Raw genomic sequence first — 12,247 nt, 5'->3', positions numbered from 1 at the left:
CGGCGCACCGTTAACGAGTTATCAACGAAAAACAGTGACCAATGAGAGGCGAGCTCGGCTGGCGCGAGGCGACCGAGCCAATGAGCTGAACTGGGCTCCGCGCGCTCGTTGGCTCGGCCGCCTCGCGCCAGCTGAGCTCGCCTCTCATTGGCCAGCGTTTTTCGTTGATAACTCGTAAACGAAGCCTCGTAGAACGTTTCTGCTAAGGAAAAAGTTGCTTCGAATGATCCGAGGAACCCGCCATTTCCGGATTACGAGACATTTTTGGGACATCTTGTATATCTCTACCAATTTGGGTCACCCATGGCGTCGCCGCCAACTTAAGCACCGATCACCGGTGACCCTCGTGGCATTCAACGTGTTAAAAATTTGTCAACAGCCTTGTTTTAATCCCTCGTCGATCGATTTCCCGGCGCACAGTAATGTACCGGTGTAGACCGGGTTGCTTTCAACAGGCGTGACGTAAAAGCGATTCGACGTCATCGCGCACGATCCTCCGTTCAAACGTTAACCGGTAAGAAGAAAATAATAAACGATAACGATCGACTGTAAGTAACAAAATGTACCTTGCAAATCCAGAATGTTCCAAACATGTCGAACAATCGGGGAACCATCCAACAGGCAGCCGCTGATTAAAACAACTGCGTCATCGATAGAATACTATTTACAAATATGAAACTATTTGTCATTCCACATACGAGCCGAGAGTAATTTAGAATTTTAATTTATGCGCGTCACGGGCTGTGCGCGGCGAATCTCTCTCTCTCTCTCTCTCTCTCTCTCTCTCTCTCTCTCTCTCTCTCTCTCTCTCTTTGGGATATCGTATATATACTTATACTATATACTATACTTATATATATATACTATATAGTATAGTATATAGTAGTATATAGTATATATACTATATATAGTACTATATACTATATACTATATACTATAGATAGATACTATATATAGTATGTAGTATATATACTATACTATACTATATACTTATATTATATATATATATACTATACTATACTATACTATATTTATATATACTATATACTTATATTATGTATATACTATACTATATTATACCATATTTATATATACTATATACTTATATTATATATATACTATACTATACTATATTTATATATACTATATATACTTATATTATATATATATACTATACTATACTATATATATACTATACTTATACTATACTATATAACTTTCATTCGAAATGTTCCCTGGTCTAGCAGTGTCGTGAGAATCTGACACCGGGTCGTTTCAGACCCAGCCGAAGATTTTTACAGACCGTTTATACAAGCGTTTCCGTTGCAGAACGAATTTTGGGGAAGATAAAAATCTATACATTTTGTTGACACAATTTAAAAAAAAAATCGCAAATAAAAAGTCAGAAACCTCCTGCTTTTGTGTTCCGAAATTAACCATCAAAGACCCAAGGCCCGGCTATCAACGACACGTGGAGACGTCTCCGTGCTTTCCGATTTATTTACCTCGGCCATATTTCGGGATAAAATTTCTGAATCATGCGTTGCGCGTCACGACATCGTTCGCTGATAAGAATACGAGCGAATCGTATTTTTGAAAATATTTCGCGTTCTCGTGGGACGAGCATCGCAAATAGAAAATGAGAGTAATGCAAAATCGTCGAACAGAAAACGGACGTGAATCGTCGCCGGCGGGGAACCGAATTTGAAAGTCAGGTGGCTCGTAGCGGCCGGCCAGTATCTTTGCAGTATATGCGTGTAGTATAGCGTAATTGAGGTTTCGGTGAAGGTTTAAAACGCGTCGGCGATGTTTCGTAGTCTTGGAGCAGTCGTCGCTCGAACCGCGCGTCGTCCACGCTGCCTTCCCGCTGCTATCTTCCCGCTGCCTCTACGAATCGAAAAGAGAATTTCAATTAGCTCGTCGGCCGTTCGAAATCGTCCGCGGAACGAAAGCTCTCGTGCCGGTAGTAGTGATAGCCATCGTGAACCGTGTAAAGCATGTGCCTTTATCGACGAAAATATCCGATTTCACGGTGAGTTTCCACGGTGAATTCGACGAGAGTTGCGCTTTTCTTTCTTTTCTTGTTTCATCGCAGTTCACAGTGGCATAATTCATAGAGTGACAATTGTGACCGCCTGTAACGGTGTTGCCGCAACGGATCGCGCTAACGATTTCGATGCAAGGTAACGCCGAAAAGGTAAAAGAAAAAGATCCGCTCGCATCCTGTCGTCGAACAATCCTAATCGGCAGCAAATTACACGGTATTATACAACACAATTTATCAGCGATCGGAGCTTCATTTTTTCTACATCTACGCCTATATATACGCGTTCGCGCGGATAACGGTACGATATCGCGTGATCGTCGAACAACTCGGTTTAAATATCTCGACGCGTCGTAAAACCGTGTTGTTGCAAGCTTCTGTTACAAAACAAAAAAAAGGTAAAAGACGTTGAAAATAAAAGCTGCGAATTGTATTTCCAACGATTCCCGATTATTTCTGGAACGTTCGCGACGCTGGTAATTATCGCGAGGTTTCATAGAAATTACAGATAATAAGAAGTGCCATCGCGCATCTACAATCTTATCGTTCGTTATCGCTATGAAAAATCGGTCACCGCGCATCGCATCATTTCCATCGCCGGTGCGAACGGCCGAACGGTAGACGGTAAATGGTAAACGGTCTTGGTTATTCGAAGCGCGGTCATCTGCGAATTATTTAATAAAATCGAAAGCGCGCTCGTTCGCCATCGTTCTCGGAACATTTCACGGGTTCGGGCTATACGCGATGCTCGTGTACACGGTAGGAAACAGGATGAGGTATTGATAACAGACCGCCGGCCGACATTCGTTTATCCTGTCGTACGGAGAAAAATAATAATTTCACTGTGGGCGCGTTCGTTCGGTATCGTCGTCGCGTGCAAAATCGAAGTCGTATCGCGTAAGTCGGGTACGCGCGTCGTTCACGCAATCCGACCGTAATATCTCGTAAAATTATCGAGTCGCGGGAAAAAGACACGATACATTCGCGTCTTTAATTACACAGCACCGAAGGCCTGTCGCACAGGTTCGGTAACGCGCTCGCGGTTATGTCATCGTCGGCTTTATTCGCGACCCATTGCAACCTGCAGCAATGTCTCCCTTACTGACGCTCGGATTGTCCACAGAAATGGACAATTCGGGAAGAGGAGATACCGAGCCTTGCAGCTCGTTTTTATATTGGGTCGGCAACTAAGTAATCGCCGATTTGTTCAATGAAATACAAATTTTTTTTTTTTACTTGGAACGAAGTTTAATCTGTAATGTATTTTCCATTTTGTTCGAAGACCTTTCGCCATCTCTCTGACAACTCGAAAATTCCACGCTCGTAGAAAGTCTGATCCTTTTCGGCCGAAAACTGAGTTAAGTGAGATTTTACAGCGTCGTCATCGTTAAAAGTTTTACCACGAAGGGAGTTGTCCAGGGATCGAAATAAGTGGTAATCCGATGGCGCGAGATCGGGGCTATATGGTGGGTGTAACAACAATTCCCAACCAATATCCATCAATTTTTGCCGAGTGGACAAAGACGTGTGCGGCCTAGCATTGTCCTGCTGGAAAATGACACCTTTACGATCGACCAATTCTGGTCGCTTTTCCTTGACCGCTGCATTCAATTTGTCCAGTTGCTAACAATCACGGATAATAAAAAGTAACATAATAATAATAATAATAATAATTTTATAATATAATTATAATATATATAATATATATATATATATATATATATATTATATATATTATAATTATATACTATTGGGTTGGCAACTGAGTAATTGCCGATTTCAGTTATAGAGATGTCTTTCACTCCCACTTTATTTTATAAATATTATAATATATAATATAATACAATATTATAATATAATAATATAATATATGATATTATAATATATAATATAATACAATATTATAATGTATAAAATTATAATATTATAATATTATAATATTATAATTATAATTATATATAATAATATAATATTATAATTATAATAATATATATAATAATATTATTATAATTATAATATTATATTATTATATATTATAATATTATAATATTATAATTTTATATATTATAATATTGTATTATATTATATATTATAATATTTATAAAATAAAATGGGAGTGAAAGACATCTCTATAACTGAAATCGGCAATTACTCAGTTGCCAACCCAATAGTTGCCGATTGTCAATAACTATAAAAACGAACCGCAAGGCTCGAACAATCGTATCTCCTTTTCCAAAATTGTCCATTTTTCTGGACGATCCGAGCGTCAATTAGAGGGAGACATTACTGTATTTCTGCGTCCGTCGCCTTGCCCCCATCCGAAAAACGGTCGATACGAGGTCAATACGAAAATTATCGGTCCGTTCATTTTCCCAGCAACTGAAACTCGATCGCCGCTTTACCTATCTCCCACGAGAACAGAGAGATCGAAATGTTTCAGTGGCTGCAGACTCTTGCAAACGAACCAGCGTTCATCGTTCGGTGACGCACGTGTCATTCGCCTGTTGTAAACGAAGAACAGAACGTCGCCGCGCCTACCAGACCCGTCGTCCTCTATTCGAGCAACCGCGATCGCCGGTTGCGCTACAAAAACGATTAACATAGAAATTCAAATGTTTGTACTTTACATAATGTCTTGAATCGCTCGTGTGCTCAGTGATTTTCCATGAGGAAACGCGGTGCAACTTCTTTCGCTTCGTACCGATCGAATGGTCGATAAATCAAATAGTGGTTTCAATAAAATCGATAAAAACTGAATAGAGAGAATTCGGATTGGTCAGAACGAAAATGAATTCCAACGTTGACGCGATGTTGACGCATTTTTGACGAACGCACGTTGCACGGTTAACACGTTGAACGCCCAGCGTAAATCGGTAGAGTTTCTCCCGGCGCCACGAAGCAAACAAAAATTTACAAAACGTATATAACGTATTGTCCCGAGTGTTCAGAGTCACTCTAATTACGTTTACAATGTTTTAACGAATTCTATCGTTAATATATATATATATATATAATATAATAATATAATTATAATATATATAATATATAATAATATAATTATATTATATTATATTATATTATATTATATTATTATATTATATATTTATATTTATATTATATAATATGTTAATATAGTATATTATAATTATATTATTATATTATAATATAATATAATTATAATATGTTAATATAATATATTATAATTATATTATTATATTATAGTATAATATAATAATATAATATTATAATATATATATAATATTATAATATTATAGAAACAAATTTGGATATAAGTACAATTTCTTAGTACAAGACTGCGAAAACATAGCCGTCACCCATATATGGGTGACGTGGCATTCACGTGGTGTTAAACGAATTTGTTCGCGCAGAGGAATAACATTTTATTGTTAGCTCGCGTGCGAGTCGCGCGTTGATCCGATACGGACGGAAACTGGAAATTGGAAGACGTTCGTCTGATTCGTGTGACTTAGGAAATTTTCGAAACGGTCGGGTCGGGACACAGGGTTGGAATGCGGAAGGAAGGGCGTGGTTAGAATTATTTGATGCGTCGCGTCGTTAGCGCGGCCGATGGCACACCCTCGGCGTCTACCTACGCGTGCACCGTGCTACCCACCGTTTCGTAGCGTTTCGCAGTCATTTTCTCGTGTGTTCCTTCTATCTTCTATCGCGGAGCCGCGTTGTCGCGGCGCGGCGTATCGCACTCGCGAACCGATCCATGCTAACTGCTAACCGTACGGAGGAAGGAAACGTTATGAGGAGAGCTCGTGCCGTTCAACGATTCGATCGTTCTTTCTTCGAAGAAACGACGCCGATCGTTCGAAAACCGGCAGCTGTGTGGTCGTGTAAGTATTGGGTTGTCCGGGAAGTTGGTGCCGATTTTTTAGGACGATTAAAACGCAGCTCATTTGATCCCTTAACGCACAGATTTTTGGAAAATGGCCGGCCAAAAAGAATCAATTTTTTTTATGTAAAAGAACACAATTCAGAACGTTGTCTTGGCAAGAAAATTACAAAAATAATGGATATTTATACAATTGGTATGATTTCTAATTTTCAGAATATTACTATTATTATTATTATTATTATTATTGCTATTATTATTATTATTATTATTGCTATTATTATTATTATTATTATTGCTATTATTATTATTATTATTATTTTTTTTTTATTTTTTTTTTTATTATTTTTATATTTTATTTCACATTATATTTTAGTAAAATATATATTGAAAAATGAGCGAATCAGAATCTGAATATGAATACGCTGTCGGAAAGCGGCTCACAAGGAAGAGATAAGTCGTAAGTGATAAGTGGAAAAAGGATATATTTTATACTTGAATAAGTAAGTGTTATAGCTTACAATCCCATGTAAATGATAAATATCAATAAAACGATTGCTTTTTTTTTGCTTTCACATTGTTATTTTCAATTCTCGATTGCATTCGAGTGTGAAAAGTTATAGCGACATAAAGTACAACGCCGCTCGAATTGTCTCGAGTGTGCACAGTCTGGCCAGTTTAGCGCGCTCGAGTTAACTCGAGCGTGCACGTTAAGGGGTTGAATATTGGTATACATTTATTAAATTATATAGGTACCGTTCTGTTCCACAACCTTTCTCCATCTTTCATGCAGCTTGAGAATTCCGTCCTAAACAGAACCTCTCAGGTTTTTTGGCAAAAAATTTGTCGTCCTTGATCTCCAAGGTCGAAATTTCCAGCTTCAAACCGAGCAAACCACTTCCGCACAGTTCTTTCGGCTACAGCATCCTCGCCATAGACAGCGCGTATCTTATTTGCCGCTTGTGTGGCATTTTTGCCCTTTCGGAAAAAGAAAAGCATTAAATGCCTATAATACACTTTTTATTTGCCACCGTATTCTAAGGCGTAGAAAACTGACAAAAATTAACGAATCGTAAGCAAACTTTTTTCCAAATATGGCTGAAGTTATCTCTTCTAGAATATGTACACATGCCATTTGTTTTCAATAGTTTGTGATATATTCGGTCAGGTCGCGCGTGCGAGTCGCGTGTTGATCCGATACGGGCGGAAATTGGAAATTCGAAGACGGAGCGTCGTGTGGGTTTGGAAATTTTCGAATTTCGATGAACGCCCAGCGTAAATCGGTAGAGTTTCTCCCGGCGCCACGAAGCAAACAAAAGTTTACAAAACGCTATAACGTATTGTCCCGAGTGTCCAGTGTCACTCCAATTACGTTTACAATGTTTTAACGAATTCCATCGTTAATATATATATATATATAATATAATATAATATTATAATATTATTATATTATATATTTATATTTACATTATATAATATAATATAATTATATTATTATTTTATAATATAATATAATATATTATATTAATATATAATATATATATTATAATATAATAATATAATATTATATATATATATTATACTTATATTCAAATTTGTTTCTATAATATTATAATATTATATTATTATATTATAATATATATATTATATTATATTATAAAATAATAATATAATTATATATTAATTATTATATAATTATATTATATTATATATATATATATATATATATATATATACACATGTCATTTGTTTTCAATAGTTGTGATATATTCGGTCAGGTCTCTCACGCTACCAACCGAAAATCGGCAGGAACTTTCCGGACAACCGAATAATTGCGAGGACAGTGCGATGATCTCAGTTTCACAGAGTCCGGTCGGTCGGTTTTACGAATTTAAGCCAACGGAAATATAATTCCGTCGTTTTAATGAAATAATTACTGGCGTACGCGGTGAATCAGACGCGAAGCATTCGTTCGCGGTGACAAACGCCCGCGACAACGTTTCGTATCCGCCGTCACGCTGCTCGTTGACGTTCGCCTTTATTTCGTATTATATTTGTTCTGCACGGGCTTTCGATTTCTTTTCGTTTTGAACTAACGCTCGGAAACTGCGAACCATCGAAACCGGCTGAAAGCGATTCGAGGCGATTCGTTCTATTCGTTGTTCTTTTTTGTTGAAAAAAAAGGAAATTTTAACCTCGAACAAAAATTAATCTATAGTTTACTTAGTACTAAGATACTAAGATATCGGTTTACATTTTCGTCGGTTCCGTCAGCGGGCAACGACGGTGATGTAAACTGTCTATAATAGATACCGCGATACATCATCACCGGTACCATTAGATACACATCGTGTCCTGACTGTTTGGGGATCCCAGCGTCACGTATACAATGTGAAACGCGACAATTAAACGTCTCTGATTGGTGGATAAGACGAACCCAAGAAGGGTATAAAAGAAGCGTTTTTTTTTTACCGGACTCTCGGTAGAGTTTGGTCGTTCGATCGTTTTCGCCCATATACCTTCTCTCAATAAAGGAATAAAATAAAGTCTTTTTAAGAAAAGAATTAGAATCATATTCATTTTTTCATTCCATAATCCCAACATTTTTCTTCAGAAAAATCACGAAAAACCGAACTACAAAAGCATTCGTACAATTTGAATAATTGGCAGCTGTAGCGTTAACGCGCGCGCCGCCCGAAGACATTATTATTATCGTCATGCTCCATTCTAGTCGGGCGATCGTCTGGCAAATGCCTACGCATCTCATTGCCAGTCTGATGCACGCATATCAATGACGTTGCTTGATACCAATACTATCGTGACGCTATCAACCTCTTTCGTTTTACCACAGCCGAATAATGTAGCGGATAATGGAGGTGGCCGGATGACAGATAACTAGCATCGTTCACCGCTGATAACAAACGTCATCAAATTGACCGGGAAGCTGAGAACCGATTCGATTCGGCTCGACACGACTCGGCTCGACTCGACTCAATTCTTCGACGCTGGACCCTGCCCTCCGTTCCCCGTACGCGATGTGTAATAACAATGAGGGTAAATACAGAAACATCGAACATATCCGTTCCACCCTTGTCACGAGTACGTGATACGCGGCTCCGAATATAATTGCAGAACATTTTGCTTTCGTTTGTACATTTTTGCTTATATTATATATCTCGTTATAGCGCGTTACATGTATCTCGGTTCGTTTGGGAACTTTCAAATAACAATCCTTTCTAAATTAACTTTCGGAATAATTCAAGGGTTTGGAGATCATTGCGAACACTGAAATCATCTTTCACTGTTTAGAGAACAATAAATCAGCCTCGCGACACAGACCCATCAAAGTTACGACGATCGGCGACGGCACCGTTGGCAAAACCTGTATGCTCATTACATATACCACGAACGAATTCCCGTCGGAGTACGTGCCTACGGTGTAAGTACTCTATATAATACGGTATGCAGGGAAAAAAAATATATACATTTTTTTTTTTATATAATATAATATAATATAATATAATATAATATAATATAATATAATATAATATAATATAATATAATATAATATAATATAATATAATATAATATAATATAATATATATAATATAATATAATATAATATAATATAATATAATATAATATAATATAATATAATATAATATAATATAATATAATATACAAAAATATATATACAGGGCGTCCCGAAAATGTCTCGCAATCCGGAAATGGGAGGTTCCTGAGGTCATTCGAAGCAACTTTTTCCTTTGCGAAAATTTTTTCCGAGGCTTCGTTTACGAGTTATTAACGAAAAACACTGACCAATAAGAGGCGAGCTCGGCTGGCGCGCGGCGGCCCAGCCAACGAGTGCGCGAAGCCCAGTTCTGCTCATTGGCTCGGCCGTCACGCGCCAAATGATCTCGCCTCTGATTGGTCACTGTTTTTCGTTGATAACTCGTAAACGAAGCCGCGGATTGCATTTTCGCTAACGAAAAAGTTGCTTCAAATGACCTCAGGAATCCCCTACTTTCGGATTGCGAGACATTTTTGGTACACCCTGTATATGAGCCGTTTATTTTGAAAGTGGCATATGTCACTTTATTTATACTGAGAAAAATATCAGTATTCTGAGATAACAAATACAAGTAAATCTTCTCGAAAGTTAGTATGCATATTTTTAAACGTGTTAAAACACAAACCCTTAAATATATCGACTTAAAAACAAAATGACTTATGCCACTTTCAAAATAAACGGCTCATATATTGGGAGAATCGATCTATTAGATCTATTTGTAAATGATCCTGCGACGGCCGATCGGGTGGCTTGATACGCGCCCGACGACGATCAATTTACATCTGCATTTATTTTTCCTTCAGCTTCGATAACTATGCAGGAAGCATATGCGTAGACGGACAAGAATACGACATGACTCTGTGGGATACTTCTGGTCAAGAGGATTACGAAAGGATCAGGCCTCTATCCTATCCGAATGTGAGCGGGCTTTTTCACCGATGTTTCTTCTTATTTCCGTCCACTTTCTTCGACGTTGATTTACAATGATGTTTCCTGATTTCATTTCAGACCGACTGCTTTTTAATCTGCTTTTCTGTGAATTCTCGTAATTCCTACGAGAATGTCGCGAACAAATGGCATCCAGAAATCAAGTACCACTGTCCAAACATACCCGTAGTTCTCGTCGGTAATTACTATCAACTGTTCCTCGTTTGTTCCTAAAATTTATTCCTAAATTGTAATTTCGCTAATTGCTTATTATTGTGGTTTCAATGTGTTCCGAACAGGTACCAAGGGAGATCTTAGAAACACGGAAAACGTAGATTCGATTACCCTGAAAGACTGCAAGAAAATGAAGAGAAAAGTGAAGGCCTGTAAATACGTCGAATGTTCTGCGTTGAAACGCGAGAACTTGGATGAAGTTTTCATAGAAGCCATAAGAGCTGTCCTTAAGAAACCATCGAGAAAGCTTTGCTGTTTAGTTTAAGAATTAAATCGACGCCAATATTTATACCTTACGAATAGATAGAAATTAGCATCGAATCGAAATCAGTTTTATATATAGGAAATGTATACATTATTCCAAAGACTATGCTTTTTAAGTACTTTTCTCGATGCATGTTACAATGGAAGTTAATAAAAAGATATTAATTTCATTAATCGTTTGTCATGTACGAACATGTTGGTTTTACCTTCTTTGGATTAGGCATTCGACTACGTAACCGGCTCTGTCGTAGAACGCGATCCTCTAGCTTTCGTTCGAGCTCGCAAAAGGATTAAACACATTTCAAATTTGACGCGCTTCGTTCAAGGGTCCGCACAGTGTTGTTACACACGCAACGGCAAGACGTCCAAGCTGCTGGACCTAATTTATATATATATATTAATATTATATATATATTATACATTATTTTATATTATTTTTTTATTATTATTTATTTTATATTATTATATATATGATATATATTATATATATAATATTATATATTATATTTATATATATTAAAATAACCTCGGGAAATGCACAATGGCGCCCTCTGGTGTTCCTCAGAGGTACTTCCAGTGGATAATTCGTCTACAAGCTTGAGCGTTTTGCCACTTCGTTTAATGGCGCTGAACGAAGCCTGAAACTTTCATTTGAAATTTCGTCGCAAGCCTGCTTCGACTAAGTGGTACATGTAAAACGGTTGGTAGTGTACTTTGCGAGGAAATTTATGCGAATCTGCTGAAAGAAGACTGCTGCTCGATATTTGGCACCAGATACTTGGCGTTGTCGAATCAATGACATATCTTTGCGGCACCTTGTAGCGGAACGTATTCGTCTGAAGAGGGCAGGTCGGTCGCACTCGTGTGGCAGATGTGGCAGCGCTGTAAGGTTTGGCCTAGATTTGGCGTGGGCAAGACGTTGGTGCCAAATTCGGGCGATTTGCGGAAACAGATGGCTCGGTACTCGGCACAAATTCATTACAAATTCAGGGCAAATTGCTGACTGGGGAGCTATACCGAGTTGAGTGAACTGACAATGTGACGTATGAGTCTAGACACGTAAATTAAGACATCCTCATATTATTATTATAAGGATTATATCATAATAACATATTATTAACATATTATTATTATAAGGATTATATATATAAATATAATAATAAAATATATATACATATATAGAATTATTATATTAGGATTCATCCTCATTCTACTCCTACTTCTCTACGTCTTGCGTCCTGCTCCCGCTACTGCGGCACCATCCAGCACCTGCACGAGCACCTGCATGATTTTCTTCCTCCCCATTCCTCCCTAAGCTAAACCTAAGCTGGCGTGCATGTCA

At 37.6% G+C, this 12,247-nt stretch overlaps 1 protein-coding gene and 1 long non-coding RNA gene across 4 annotated transcripts; one reads left to right on the top strand and one right to left on the bottom strand.

Moving 5' to 3' along the window:
• Positions 1–1,794: 1,794 nt before the first annotated feature.
• LOC117220713 (ras-like GTP-binding protein RhoL) lies at positions 1,795–11,079 on the top strand. 3 transcript variants are annotated; one of them, XM_076522663.1, is made up of 7 exons: positions 1,795–2,032; positions 2,096–2,197; positions 8,758–8,960; positions 9,216–9,345; positions 10,284–10,398; positions 10,489–10,606; positions 10,707–11,079. In XM_076522663.1, the coding sequence occupies exons 3-7, from the start codon at positions 8,942–8,944 to the stop codon at positions 10,904–10,906; spliced, it is 582 nt and encodes a 193-aa protein (XP_076378778.1). In that variant the 5' UTR covers positions 1,795–2,032; positions 2,096–2,197; positions 8,758–8,941; the 3' UTR covers positions 10,907–11,079. The 3 variants fall into 3 exon arrangements, with proteins under 3 accessions (XP_076378778.1, XP_076378777.1, XP_076378779.1); XM_076522662.1 differs by lacking the exon at positions 2,096–2,197; XM_076522664.1 differs by lacking the exons at positions 1,795–2,032; positions 2,096–2,197 and adding an exon at positions 5,769–5,907.
• Positions 10,497–11,600, bottom strand: LOC143259605 (uncharacterized). Its single transcript, XR_013033615.1, has 2 exons — positions 11,432–11,600; positions 10,497–11,284 (listed from the first exon to the last, which is right to left on the bottom strand). It is a non-coding gene; the product is annotated as an uncharacterized LOC143259605 (long non-coding RNA).
• Positions 11,601–12,247: the final 647 nt, after the last annotated feature.

The sequence above is a fragment of the Megalopta genalis genome, chromosome 6, assembly GCF_051020955.1.
Source record: "Megalopta genalis isolate 19385.01 chromosome 6, iyMegGena1_principal, whole genome shotgun sequence".
Lineage (NCBI taxonomy): Eukaryota > Metazoa > Arthropoda > Insecta > Hymenoptera > Halictidae > Megalopta > Megalopta genalis.
This window is presented reverse-complemented; position numbering and strand designations above follow the sequence as displayed.